Source organism: Hylobates moloch, unplaced genomic scaffold (assembly GCF_009828535.3).
Source record: "Hylobates moloch isolate HMO894 unplaced genomic scaffold, HMol_V3 SCAFFOLD_7, whole genome shotgun sequence".
NCBI lineage: Eukaryota > Metazoa > Chordata > Mammalia > Primates > Hylobatidae > Hylobates > Hylobates moloch.
Genome location: NW_026652282.1, coordinates 28,466,237 through 28,480,116, shown reverse-complemented (window position 1 = coordinate 28,480,116; position 13,880 = coordinate 28,466,237). Strand labels below are relative to the sequence as shown.

The 13,880-nt window shown below is 36.3% G+C and overlaps 1 protein-coding gene across 1 annotated transcript in view; it reads left to right on the top strand.

Annotated features, from left to right (window-relative positions):
* The window catches only part of DMD (dystrophin), a 2,251,240-nt gene that overhangs the window by 1,538,205 nt on the left and 699,155 nt on the right, over window positions 1-13,880 (top strand). Inside the window, exon 49 of the mRNA XM_032756167.2 lies at window positions 12,240-12,472. Coding sequence (XP_032612058.2) covers window positions 12,240-12,472 — 233 coding nt within the window. The remainder of the gene's footprint in view (window positions 1-12,239; window positions 12,473-13,880) is intronic.

Below are 13,880 nucleotides of genomic sequence, written 5' to 3'. Positions count from 1 at the left end.
TAAAGTATAATAAAAAAAAATTATGGAAAAAAAATATATATATATATCAGAACCATTGGAATTTACAGGATGATATTTATTATAGTACTCCAAAAAAATCTCTTTTAAATCTCCTTAACTCAGAAGGGAATTTTTAAAAGTCCACAATTCGCCTGGTCTGTGAATTCCCTTTAAAAAAAAATGTGGTTTAATCAAATTTACAAGAAAAAAACAAACGACCCCATCAAAAAAGTGGGGGAAGGATATAAACAGACACTTCTCAAAAGAAGACATTTATGTGGCCAACAAACATATGAAAACAAGCTCATCATCACTGGTCATTAGAGAAATGCAAATCAAAACCGCAATGAGATACCATCTCACATCAGTTAGAAAGGCGATCATTAAACAGTCAGGAAACAACAGATGCTGGAGAGGATGTGGAGAAATAGGAATGCTTTTACACTGTTGGTGGGAGTGTAAATTACTTCAACCATTGTGGAAGACAGTGTGGTGATTCCTCAAGGATCTAGAACCAGAAATACCATTTGACTCAGCAATCCCATTACTGGGTATATACCCAGAGGATTATAAAACATTCTACTGTAAAGACACATGCACACATACGTTTATTGCGGCACTGTTTACAATAGCAAAGACTTGGAACCAACCCAAATGTCCATCAATGATAGACTAGATATAGAAAATGTGGCACATATACACCATAGAATACTATGCAGCCATAGAAAAGGATGAGTTCATGTCCTTTGTAAGGACATGGATGAAGCTGGAAACCATTATTCTCAGCAAACTAACACAGGAACAGAAAACCAAACACCACATGTTCTCACTCATAAGTGGGAGTTGAACGATGAGAACACATGGAGATGGGGAGGGGAACATCACACACCAGGGCCTGTTGGAGGATTGGGGGGCAGAGGGAGGGATAACATTAGGAGAAATACCTAATGTAGATGAAGTGTTGATGGGTACAGCAAACCACCATGGCAAGTGTATACCTACGTAACAAACCTGCACATTCTGCCCATGTATTCCAGAACTTAAAGTATAATTTTAAAAATGTGGTTTAAAAACAAAAACCACATAATACAAACTTTGCCAGCTTAACTGTTTTATGTGTACAAACCAGTAGTGTTAGCTATATGTACATTGTTATTCAACAGATCTCTAGAATGTTTTCATCTCTCAAATCCGAAACTCCTAACCCACTGAAGAGCTCCTATTGCTCCCTGTACCCCAGCACTGGCAATATGACCATTCTACTTTCTGTTTCTAAAGAGTTTGATTACTTTAGATACATTATATAAAAGGAAGCATGCAATATTTGTCATTTTATGACTGGCTTATTTAACTTAGCATAATGTCTTTAAGGTACACCCATGTTGTAGCATAGGAAACGATTTCCTTCTTTTTTGCGGCTGAGTAATATTCCATTGTGTCCTATACCACATTTTTTAATCCGTTTATCAATCAATGGACATTTTAGTTACTTCAATTTTTGGCTATTGTGAATTATGCTGGAGTTAATATGAGTGTGCAAATATCTCTTTAAGATACTGTTTTTAATTCTTTTGGCTATACAGATGCTCATTGATTTACACTGGGATTACATCCCAATCAGCCCGTCGTAAGTTGAAAATATGTCAAAAATTAATTTAATATACCTAACCTACCAAACATCATTGCTTAGCCTAGCCTACTTTAAATATGGTCAAAACATGTAGAATAGCCTACATCTGGGCAAAATCATGTGGCAACACAGTACATAGTAGAGTATCAATTATTTATCCTCATGATAAACATCATGCTGCAACCCAATATCTCAGAAGAGAGTATCATACTGCATATTACTAGCCCCAGAAAATATCAAAATTCAAAATTTGAAGTATGGTTTCTTAATGAATGCATATCGCTTTCACACCATTGTAAAGTCCAAAAATTACAAGTTAAACCTTAGTAAGTTGTGGATTATCTGTAAACCCAGAAATGGGATTGCTGGATTATATGATAATTCTATTTTTATTTTTTGAGGAACCTCCATACTGTTTTCCATAGCGGCTACACCTTTTCACATTCCCACCAACGATGCAGAAGTGTTTCAGTTTCTCCACATCCTTGCCAGCATATGTTATTTTCTGTTTATGATCACGGTCATCCTCATGGTTGTGAGCTAATATCTCATTGTGGTTTTTGTTCTTCATTTGCATTTCCCCGATGATTGATGATGTTGAGTATCTTTTCAGATGCTTGTTGGCTGTGTATATATTTTCTTTGGAGAAATGTCTATTTAAATCCTTGCCCATTTTAAAATCAGGTTAATTGTTTTTGATGAATTCCTTATTAATTACTCAACTCAGAGCCTTTCTTCTTAAAATACAGATTGCTCAGAACCTTTCATCTAATTTACTAAATGTTGATCTTGAAGAAGTATTTTAATTTATCTGAATTTAGTTTCCTGTTCTATAAATTGATAGTAATCATGTTTCCCTATCCACACCAGAGTGGTATGATGAGGAACCAATGGAGAAAATGACTAAAAAGGCATTTTTATGCTGTCCAAATTCTGTGCAAATATATTATAATTGATTTGAACCAAAAGAATCTACATTTTAAGACTATTTAATATTGTATCATTTACATTGCACTGATGGTTCCTCTTTTTTCTCCCTGATGAAGTTCTAGATTGAAACTCTGAGGAAGCTGTAAATCAGAGTTATATAACTCTGTTATATTAATTTATATAACTTCTCTGTCTCTCTATATATTTAGACTATATATACATATGCATATATATATTTAGAGAGAGAGTGAGATTGCACTTAAGGACTCTGCTTGGTACATTGCAACTTGTACCTCATTCTAATTGTGAAAACAACAACAAATTTTGATTGAGACCCTGTTATTTTTCAGACCTTTGGTCTTGTGAGGAAGGAAAAGGTGATTCTGATACTTATCTCAAATAGCTTATCATCTCCTCTGGTGGATGAGGCTTGTGAGGGCCTGACACATGGTAGAGGATCTTATTCATTGTATAACAACTTTCAAAACACATTGCTAATTATTTTGCTACTTAACGTGAAAATGTAGCTCTCCCAAACAAATAAGAGATTTAGACTGAATTTTGTAGAAAACACTGCTTACCTCATTTTGCTGAGTTTTCACTGCAGGGTCTTGTCTCTAACATTCAGATAGGAGGAACTCTATTTTAAAAAATTGAATAAACAAACCTAAATCAGAATAAATTATTTAATTCAGGAATTTTTTAAGGTGCTCAGAATTTTGGTAGAATAGCAGTGTATTTTCTGTAATAAGAACTACACAATGTTCTCTAGCTGGTTATACTCACATGGTTATATGGATTTTATTCTGATATCAGTTTTGCAACTGATGACCACCCTTCATCAATAGCATGGTCTTTATTATGGTTTCATCTGGCTTTTTCTTCCCTTGTCTTCTGCACTGGGGTGCCTACTTCTTGGCTCTTAATATTACATACTCTACTTTTTTCATATACAAAGCTCTTGGTGCACTAATAGTGAATTTCTGCCAAAAGTGTTACTTTCTTCAAATATCCTGTCAAATGCTGGCTGCCTGATTTATTGACCTTATAGACTGACTATGTGAATCTTCCATTCTCTGTGGAATTCCATTCCACATTTTAACTTAAAGACTCTCTCTTTTCCAGCTATGTTCTCTCTGCTGGATAAGCATTTTTCTTTTAATTTCTGTGGTAATGGGAAGGGAATTTTAAATCCTGTTTTGTGTAGCAGTGTTTAATAGGTAAAAATGGATGCTGTATCAGCTATCTATTGCTGTGTAACAAGCTACCCCAAATGTAGAGACTTAAAATAAGAATCATTTTTTTTTAGCTCTTGATTCTTGATTCTGCTTGGGGCTTGGTTCATCAAGGTGATTCTTTTGCTAGACTCCGCTGTGCTCATTCATGCACTCATGGTCAGCTGGTGGTTGATGACCACATGTGGCATTCATATGTCTGGTATAACTTTTTGGTTATAAGTTGAGACAGTGTGGGTGACAGGATCACTTGCCTGTAATTATTCATCAGGCTAGCATAGTTCCATAGTGGTGGAAGGGTTCCAAGCATAGCCCAACACCCAAGCATTGTTAAGCCTCTGCTTATGTCATGTTTGCTGACACGTCATTACCCGAAACAAGTGACTTGACCAATCCATATTCAAGGAGTGGAGAAATAGACTACGGCTCTTAATGGGAGAATCTGGAATATCTCTTGCCAAAAGTGTAGATGCAGAAAGAGAATCTGTGGACATTCACTCTCCAGCAGAGATGTTGTCATTTTTGTCACTAAGACACTTCCTGTGTAATATTATTTATTATTCCTTGGCAGCCGTAAGTTTGTGGTTTACTTATGGATACTTCAGTGCCTGCCCAATATCATGTGGGAAAGAGAAGCCCTTAACAATTTCTCTTAATTTCCACTTCTGAGGAATGAGAAAAAACAAACTTGGATAGGCATAAATGATGTCCAGCACAAATTCTAGGCAGCTATTTGAGAGGTGGGTGGATAGGGAGAGATAGAAAATCCTTTTAATTGAGACATTCTCAACCATAAGCAATTTTTCTTTCCTCAGGAGACATTTGGTAATGTCAGGAGACATTTTTGGTCGAACATCTAGGAGGGAGCTCTGGCCAGGGATACTGACAAGCAATTCTGATCCTACAACGCACAGGACAGCCACTCACGACAAAGAATTATCTGGGACAAAAATGTCAACAGTGCTGAGATTGAGAAACCTTGCTTTTCACTGAGCGCGTGTAGATGAATTCATATAATGTTGGTTATAGAAGGGCACTTAGATGATGCAAACGAAAACAGGAAAAGACAACGATTATTTCTCTATTCAAATTGGTGAAGGAAGGATACGTTTAAAGTCAGGTTGGAGATATTTTTCAAGGGTAATATTTAAGTTGTGAGTGGGTGCTAGATGCGCTTGATTGTTACAATCCATAGTTTTATAGCTATATCAAATGATCTTCTCTCCCAAATTAAAATGGATATTAGATATATTTCATGGATACCATATATTATAAGCTATAGCTCTTAGAGTCAGAAGTATTTGAGTGATTAATAATTCTCGCATATCGAATGAGACATGTAAGAAAGATACCTGATGTCCTGTGATTCTTAGAAATATGTGCAGTGGTTAAGAACATTGTCTTGGAAACATCACTTGTTAATGTGAGATCCCGAACAAGTTTCGTTACCTTGGTAAAAAGAGGACGATAACATCTACCCTGAAGATGGTTTGGTAAAGGTGAAATAAAACAGGGTTTATGAAGAACCTTGCCTGGCACATAAGAATCACAGAGTAAATGATGGGGATGATGGCAGTGTTGGTGGCAATTTATCTTACTTGTAAGTAGTAGCAAATATTTATTTGGATTATATTTTTAATAGCAAGAATCTATTAAAATGTAAGCGAATAGCACCATTAAGCTTTAAAAATCCATGGCTCCCAAACTTAACATTTTTTTTTCTGAAATCCAGAAATACAAATGGTTATCATGAATCCTTGAGTTCCAGTACTCTGGCCTTGCCTATGTAGAGCACAAGCATTTATTTTTCTAAAATAAGAATTATTGATGATACATGGGTCATATATTTTATTTACTCTTTAGAGCGACAGAAAAGAATGCAGACAAAAATAAGTGTTTATGTGTTCATAGTGTTTGTTTCTAATTTTCCAACTTGTATGTGCAGACTGTAAATATTTAGAGGGGAGACGTGAAATTCTTCCTTACCTACGCAATAGATTGTCTTTCTTAGAATCTAGACATGATTTCAAATTTTCTTAAGAGGTTCTCTTGAACTCTTACGTCATTCATTAATCCAAATGCCGTCCTTTCAAAGATTCAAAAAGAAAATATTCTCCAATGTTGCTTACATGGAGGAGAGTTATTTTATCTACTAGTGAGATGGAAGTTGCTAACAATCTTTCCTATACCCCATAGTATTAAACAGTAATGCAATTTGACCACATATAACATTGCTGTCCTCTGTTGAAACGGAATGATAAGGAGGAAGGGAATACTTAACAGTACTTTTTAGATATTCCCTCATAGAACTGTTCATGTGAGCCCAATAACTTATTTTGTAAGTTGAGTGATTTTTCAAATATAAAAGTAAAGCAAACAAAAAAAGTTACCCACATTCATACAACAAAGCTAGAAATAGAGTATGTGCTTCTTGCTTTCTTATCAACCAAAGGAGACCTGTGAATTACAGGAAAACCATGTGTGAATACTTCAAAGGAAATATGCCAAACACATTGTGTGTATGTTTTAAAAGATTTAGTAGCTTCTTTAAAGCTCTAAGTAAAGCTGTTAGTCTGACTAATCATGTACCCCTGAAACCAATTAAATTTTCAGACTAGAGAAATGTTCTTCAAACACTTGAAAAAAATAAGAGTTCCTTCCCAAAGCCAACACCTTTTAATTAACAAAATACTCAGAGCAAAGCTGCAGTTTGCAATAGTATATTACACCTACTGTTATTCATGCTACCATTCTGGTGTGCCAAACTCAATTCATTTCAGCTATTTTGAGCTTGATTTTCTGTCTGCTTAACTATGCAGGGAAAACCACAATTTTAGTAGAGTCATTTTAATTTTCTAATGAATGCATGATAAAGGTATTATGCCATATAGTATGTCCTCAGACTATTCAGATGCCCTCTCTCTCTCTTGCTCTCTCTGTCTGTCTCTCTTTACACACACACACACACACACACACACACAGACAATGTGTGTATCTATCTGTCTACCTAGATATACGGTTTAATTTTGCACATTGTAATACATCTGGTTCTGGCAGAAGGTGATTGAGCAAAAAACAAACAAATAAAACCCACCCAAATCTGTTACTGGAGGAACCTTTAATAGCATAACATCAGAAAGACTATTTTCAGTAAGGACCCTAGGCAGGAAAAGACAATTCCTCCAATGGACTTGAGAAGAATACCCTTAGTCTCTGAGGTGATTAGAGAGGCTGAGATCTGAACCAGCTAATACCAGAGCCAGCTTCTTGTAACCCAAGATAGGGGCATAAGGCAAGGGGTGAATGCCCAGGCATGAACAGACGTGGGGTTAAGATTAAATAGGATACACAGGAAAGGATTTCTGCCAGCTGGAGGGGAAACCATTTCCCGTGCTCCTTAGGGATGACAACTGGAGACCCAGCCCAGAACATCATTGAAAATTCTATGTAATAGTTTATCTATCCTAACTCTTTACCTGTTCTAGATTACAGATTCAGGCACTCTTAGCAAAACAAATTCTCTTTCAGTCTTTTAAAATATCGAGTTAACAGGAAATATCCTTGGCACAACAATATGACCCTGCCTGACCCTTAGAACTGTGAACAGGTTACTCAGACTCTGCAAAACCACTAACAAATCTGACCAGCCTACACTTCACTGAAAAAGGTGATTTGCATATATTTCTAGTACTATGACATGGTGGAAAAGAAAGAACCTCATATGTGTTAGATAAAGGTAAAGGCATCTGAAGTGCAGTAAGAATCAATGTGATATATATAATAAAATAAGATAAATAGGCCGGGCATGGTGGCTCACGCCTGCAATCCCACCACTTTGGGAGGCCCAGGCGGGCGGATCATGAGGTCAGGAGATCGAGACCATCCTGACCAACATGGTGAAACCCCGTCTCTACTAAAATACAAAAAATTAGCTGGGCATGGTGGCAAATGCCTGTAGTCCCAGATACTCGGGAGGCTGAGGCAGGGGAATCACTTGAACCCACGAGGCAGAGGTTGCAGGGAGCTGAGATCACACCACTGCACTCCAGCATGGCAACAGAGCAACACTCCATCTCAAAAAAAAAAAAAAAAAAAAAAAAAGATAAATATTTCAGGACCTCAAAACTTCTCTCCTTTGAAACACTTTAATTAAAAAATGAAAAAAATATATACATGCATGAATCTAGAGGCAAGTCTTTTTAGAAAACATAAAATATTTTAAGTAATGTTTTTCTGAACAGAAATGGCTCTAATGTGTGAGAGGTCGATGAAGATTAGCCTCTTGCTTCTTTATGTTTTAAAGTATATTCCTTGAGACCCAAAGTTTCTGACTTTAGAATCCAACTCTCAACTACTATCAGCTATCCTCTAGACATTTTCAAAATCCTCCAAAACCTAATAGTGGTGCAAGATTTTGTCCTTCCTGGTGATAACTAGATTTAAGTAAGAAAATGTTAAAGACTAAAAAGTGTTTAGGACCCACAAGAAAGGTGTAATTCTGTTCCTCATAGAGATATTTTAATTACACACTTCTTATTCTGGTCCTCCCCAAAACACAGAAATCTAGAGTTGACATTTAAAGAGACAATGAGATTTTTGTCTGGAAACAGGAGAGAAAAGTTTTCAAGAAGTATAGAAAGCGTATGAAACGACACAAAGTTTGAAATGGCCTGTGCTCACGAGAGAATGCAGAATAGACAGGGGTGTGGAGGAGCCTGGAAATAATGGAGGGAGGTAAGGCTGGAGTGTCAAGTCTGGTTCAGAGTACAGAGCATAAAATCCCATACGAATGTAGAACATGAAGAGCCAATAACCACTGTGTGAGAAACGCAGGAAAAAGAGAAGAAAAAAATCCACATAGCGTACTTACAGTCAGAACAATCCTAGGAGGTGACTTACATGTATCATGTAATAAAATCCGTAACACAATTCCATTAGATTGGTACTGTTTTCATAGTTACACAGGTGAAAACTCTTGAGGGTCAAGATGTTCAGTGTAGCAGGCATAGTATAATTCCTTACCTCAAGATGCCTCCGATGTCAGTGAACATTACTTTTCCAAGATCGTCTGTTTAGGAAATAGTAAGGCCAATTGTCTATGAAGGAAGTACTATTATAATCGCCACTTTACAGAGGAGTAAATGGAGATTCAGAGAGGTTAAGTCATGTGACTATAGTTAAACAGCTAAAAAAAAAAAAATGATAGAGCAAGGATTCAAATAAAACAATCTGATCCTAGAAAGCCTAAATATTCTACACCCTTCGACAGAAAAAAAAATGTATGTGTGTGGGGTTGGGGGCAAATAAATTGACTGGCTGTATTTTCTCTCTTTAATATTTGATCTTTCATTGTCTGCCCCAAGCAGTGGGTCTTCCTCCATTATCCTCTTGTGAAAACAGCTAAAATCACCTAACTAGTAAAAACCTAGGCATGTTTTGTGTTCTCGCCTCCATTCTTCCATTCTAATGGGTGCTTGTTAAATTTTAGTACTCATTGTATGTAGAAGACCTCTAAGTTCACTAAAGAGCTTACTGCATATTGACTTTTCTTTAGATTCAAAGGGAATCAATTGAGCACCTCCTATACTCCAGGACATGTGCAAGATGCAAGAGATAGAGCAGTGAGAAAGTCTGATAAGGTTTCCCCTCCCTTTCCCAGCAGTGTACAGACAGATGTTCTTCAGGTGGTGCATGCTGGAGAAGACAAGACCAGAAATACTGGCCTGATGGGTCTGTAGGTGAGATTATCTCCCCATGACTGGCGCAGAGATGTCTGCATTGCTAGACCTCTCCATCTTCCTCTGAATATGCTTCAGCCAATTTATGATCCCAGTGGCATATTTAGTCATCATGAACCATTCTCTCTCTTTGAGTTTCAGGCCCTGGCCTTGCTTTTCAATAGCTTCCCTCCCTCCCTTCCTTCCTCCTTCCCTCTCTTACTGCCTGGCTTCCTGACTTCCTTCCTTCCTGCCTTCCTGCCTTGTCTTGCCTTGCTTTTCAATAGATTCCCTACCTCCCTCCCTTCCTCCTTCCTCCCTCCCTCCCTCCCTGACTTCCTTCTTTCCTTCTTCCTTTCTGTCTTTTTCCAAACGTGCTTTTCAGGAAACAGTGGTCTGCTTGTTGAAGTCTGATTAATTCTCTACTTCCTCATCCTTCACTCTGTTGAAATTTAGTGTGACATGATCATTTCCACCTCATTAGGTACTTCTTTCATGGTCAGAAATAAGTCTGGAGAAAAAAAAATCTCGTGTCTCTGCTCTTATTTGAGGGTCAAATTTTCAATGAGTCACTTTTTAAAAAAGCATTTTCTGACACTCCCATAAGCTTGAAATCCTCCTAAATTGCTGTATATTGCCTCAGTATACATTGTGTATCTATTTTAGGAACACTCCATCCACATTTGCCAGTCAGCCTGGTGTTCTGCAGTTAGTTCCTACAGTGATATTTTAATTTAGCTCTCTTTTCATCCTCACGCATGCATCCTCTCTGGATATTTAGCTCCTTTCCTGGAATCCCTTTTAAGATTTCTAGATCTTTTTGCTTCCATGAGTTCTTCTCTTGGACTGTGACACAAAACACTATTCCTTCTTTACATTACATTTAATTCTTTCTAGAAAGAGCCTCAGAGTAGTCAGATAGCTTTGAGAAACAAAACTTTTTCTTTATCGCCTCAGTGTTACTGCCTTTCAATCATTATTTGGTGACATAAATTTTTTTATTCTCTCTGACAATTAAAACACTATTTTTTCTGTCTGCATTGATCAAAATTAGTTCCTTCACTCATAGAAAACGCTTGGTGTCCCTGAGAAGCTTGAGAGACAAGAAACATTCTTCCATTCTACTCATCTTCTTCTGTAATGAGGCGACAACCTTAAAAACAGAGTTACATAGCCATAAAAATTAATGATTGGCTACCTCAGAATGAAAATTCAATGTCTCATTTTTTTAAATGTTCTTAGAATAGTTCACTGGTTGTCCATGCCTCTGAGTCTCCTGTTGAGATGTCTTTTGCAGCTTTCCTTGAAACCTTTTATTCCGAACTACATAGTCCAATAATTTTGCCACCAATCTTCTGGTTATATTATGCTCCTGAGTCTATTGTCTGCAAACTTGATTAGGCATTCCTTCACCTCACCACTCACCTCTGATAACCCAGCTGTGTGTTGGTATTTAGTATCAATTCACACCAGCAAGTTCAGCCCTCTTCAATCAATATAGGGCCACACACAGACCTTTGACTGACTACTCCCCACGTATTTCACATTTTGGAGCCTTATCTCCAGTTTCTCACCACAGTTGTTCATCACCGTGTTTCTTACTAGCCAAGTGTTTATAAAAACAGTAATACCTAACAGTATTGATCACCTACTATAGTGTCAGGTGCTGTAATAATATTACTGTGATGATGATGATTATGCTGCTGTTTCTGGCATTGTCATACATGTATTGCTTGTACTACTCATTGAATCTACACAACTGCCCTTGTGACATTTACCCTATTCTTCTTCTTCTTTTAAGGTAAATACATGAAAAATGCTTCCCACTTTGCCTTGCTTACTGCTTACTGCTAGTATTGAACAAATGTTAGAACTGAAACTTAGAGAGGTTACGTGACTTAACCAAGGTCCCAGAGTTCCTAAGGCAGAGAGCAGGATTGTCTACCAGGCATTTTAATTCTAGTACTACGCATCTTAACCATTACCATAGACTGACTCACTCTACAGTGTCCAACACTATTCATATGAAGATTTATTTAATGACTTCGAAACAATATTTCATGTCTAAATAGAAAAACTACTAGCTCGCATTTTTAAGAAAATATTGTATCTTGGTTTTTCTTCGCTGCTGGCCAGTTTACTAACAATCTTAAATAAAAAGAAAAAAATGTGATAAACTGCTCCCAGTATAAAATACAGAGCTAAGACAAGAACGTTTCATTGGCTTTGATTTCCCTAGGGTCCAGCTCCAAATTAATTTACTTCCTATTCAAGGGAATTTTAAATCAGAAAGAAGATCTTATCCCATCTTGTTTTGCCTTTTTTTTTTCCTTGAATAAAAAAAAAAGTAAAATTTATTTCCCTGGCAAGGTCTGAAAACTCTTGTTTTCTTTACCACTTCCACAATGTATATGATTGTTATTGAGAAGGCTTATTTAACTTAAATTACTTGTCCAGGCATGAGAATGAGCAAAATCGTTTTTTAAAAAATTGTTAAATGTATATTAATGAAAAGGTTGAATCTTTTCATTTTCTACCATGTGTTGCTAAACAAAGTATCCACATTGTTAGAAAAAAGATGTATAATGTCATGAATAAGAGTTTGGCTCAAATTGTTACTCTTCAATTAAATTTGACTTATTGTTATTGAAATTGGCTCTGTAGCTTGTGTTTCTAATTTTTCTTTTTCTTCTTTTTTCCTTTTTGCGAAAACCCAAAATATTTTAGCTCCTACTCAGACTGTTACTCTGGTGACACAACCTGTGCTTACTAAGGAAACTGCCATCTCCAAACTAGAAATGCCATCTTCCTTGATGTTGGAGGTACCTGCTCTGGCAGATTTCAACCGGGCTTGGACAGAACTTACCGACTGGCTTTCTCTGCTTGATCGAGTTATAAAATCACAGAGAGTGATGGTGGGCGACCTTGAGGATATCAACGAGATGATCATCAAGCAGAAGGTATGAGAAAAAATGATAAAAGTTGGCAGAAGTTTTTCTTTAAAATGAAGATTTTCCACCAATCACTTTACTCTCCTAGACCATTTCCCACCAGTTCTTATGCAACTGTTTCTCTCTCAGCAAACACATTACTCTCACTATTCAGCCTAAGTATAATGAAAGATATAAATTAATGCAATTAACGAAAGTAGCCATACATTAAAAAGGAAATATACAAAAAAAGCAGAAACCTTACAAGAATAGATGGCTGAGTTAAATTTGCTAAACAACCTGGTATTTTAAAAATCTATTTTATACCAAATAAGTCACTCAACTGAGCTATTTACTTTTAAACTGTTTGTTTTGGCACTACGCAACCCAACATATTGCAGAATCAAATATAATAGTCTGGGAATTGATTATTATCCCCTCTTCTAAGTTGTCTGTGCCAGTTTTCCTCCTCCGATGATAAGGATGATTGAAAGAGAGCTATAAATTAAAAAGAGAAAAGTAACAAAACATAAGATATTTAAAAATACCCTAGATCTTAAAGTTGGCATTTATGCAATGCCATGTTCAAATGAACATGTTTTTAATACAAATAGTGCATTTTTCAGCCTCAGTGTAATCCATTTGGTAAAATTATGACATCAACTAGAAACATTAGAATACATTGATGTAAATATGGTTTACCGAGCTAGATCAAATATACTATATATCTTTTATATTTGTGAATGGTTAAGAAAAATAATGTTGGAATTGTCATACATTAAAGGTTTTTCACTTTTAACAGCTTTCAAGCCTTTCTAAAGAAATACAAAGTTGTGCTGAAGGTATTTAGGTATTAAAGTACTACCTTTTGAAAAAACAAGAAGTGAGTCAGACAGAGTAAGGGGAATTTCTTTGTAAAATAAACTTCACCAATTCCATAGGAATAAAAGTAATTTGATAGTAAACAACCTGCATTTAAAGGCCTTGAGCTTGAATATAGAAGACCTGAATTCAGTGCCATTTGCAAGTGTTTGTGGTCAAGCCATCTCTGGATCTTTGTTTCCTATTCTGAGTACAGAGCATACAGAGTACACATTCACACTCACAATATAGTTATGGATATGGATGTATATAAATATATGTAAACACCACATGTATGTACATGAAAATTTGTTTTACGTCTGCTTCATAAAAAGTAATTAGAGCCACATTTTTGAGAAAAAGTAACTGAGGCTCATAGATGTCAAATTCCCAGTAAGTAGCAGAACAAGGATTCAAATCCAAGTCCATTTGATTCCTAAGCCTGTGTTATTACTTGCTACATATACTGCCTGCAGCCTGCAGGCAGTATATGTAGCAAGTAATATATATACTGCAAGTAATACATACCATTGCTGCGGTAATAACTGTAACTGCAGTTACTATTTAGTGATTTGTA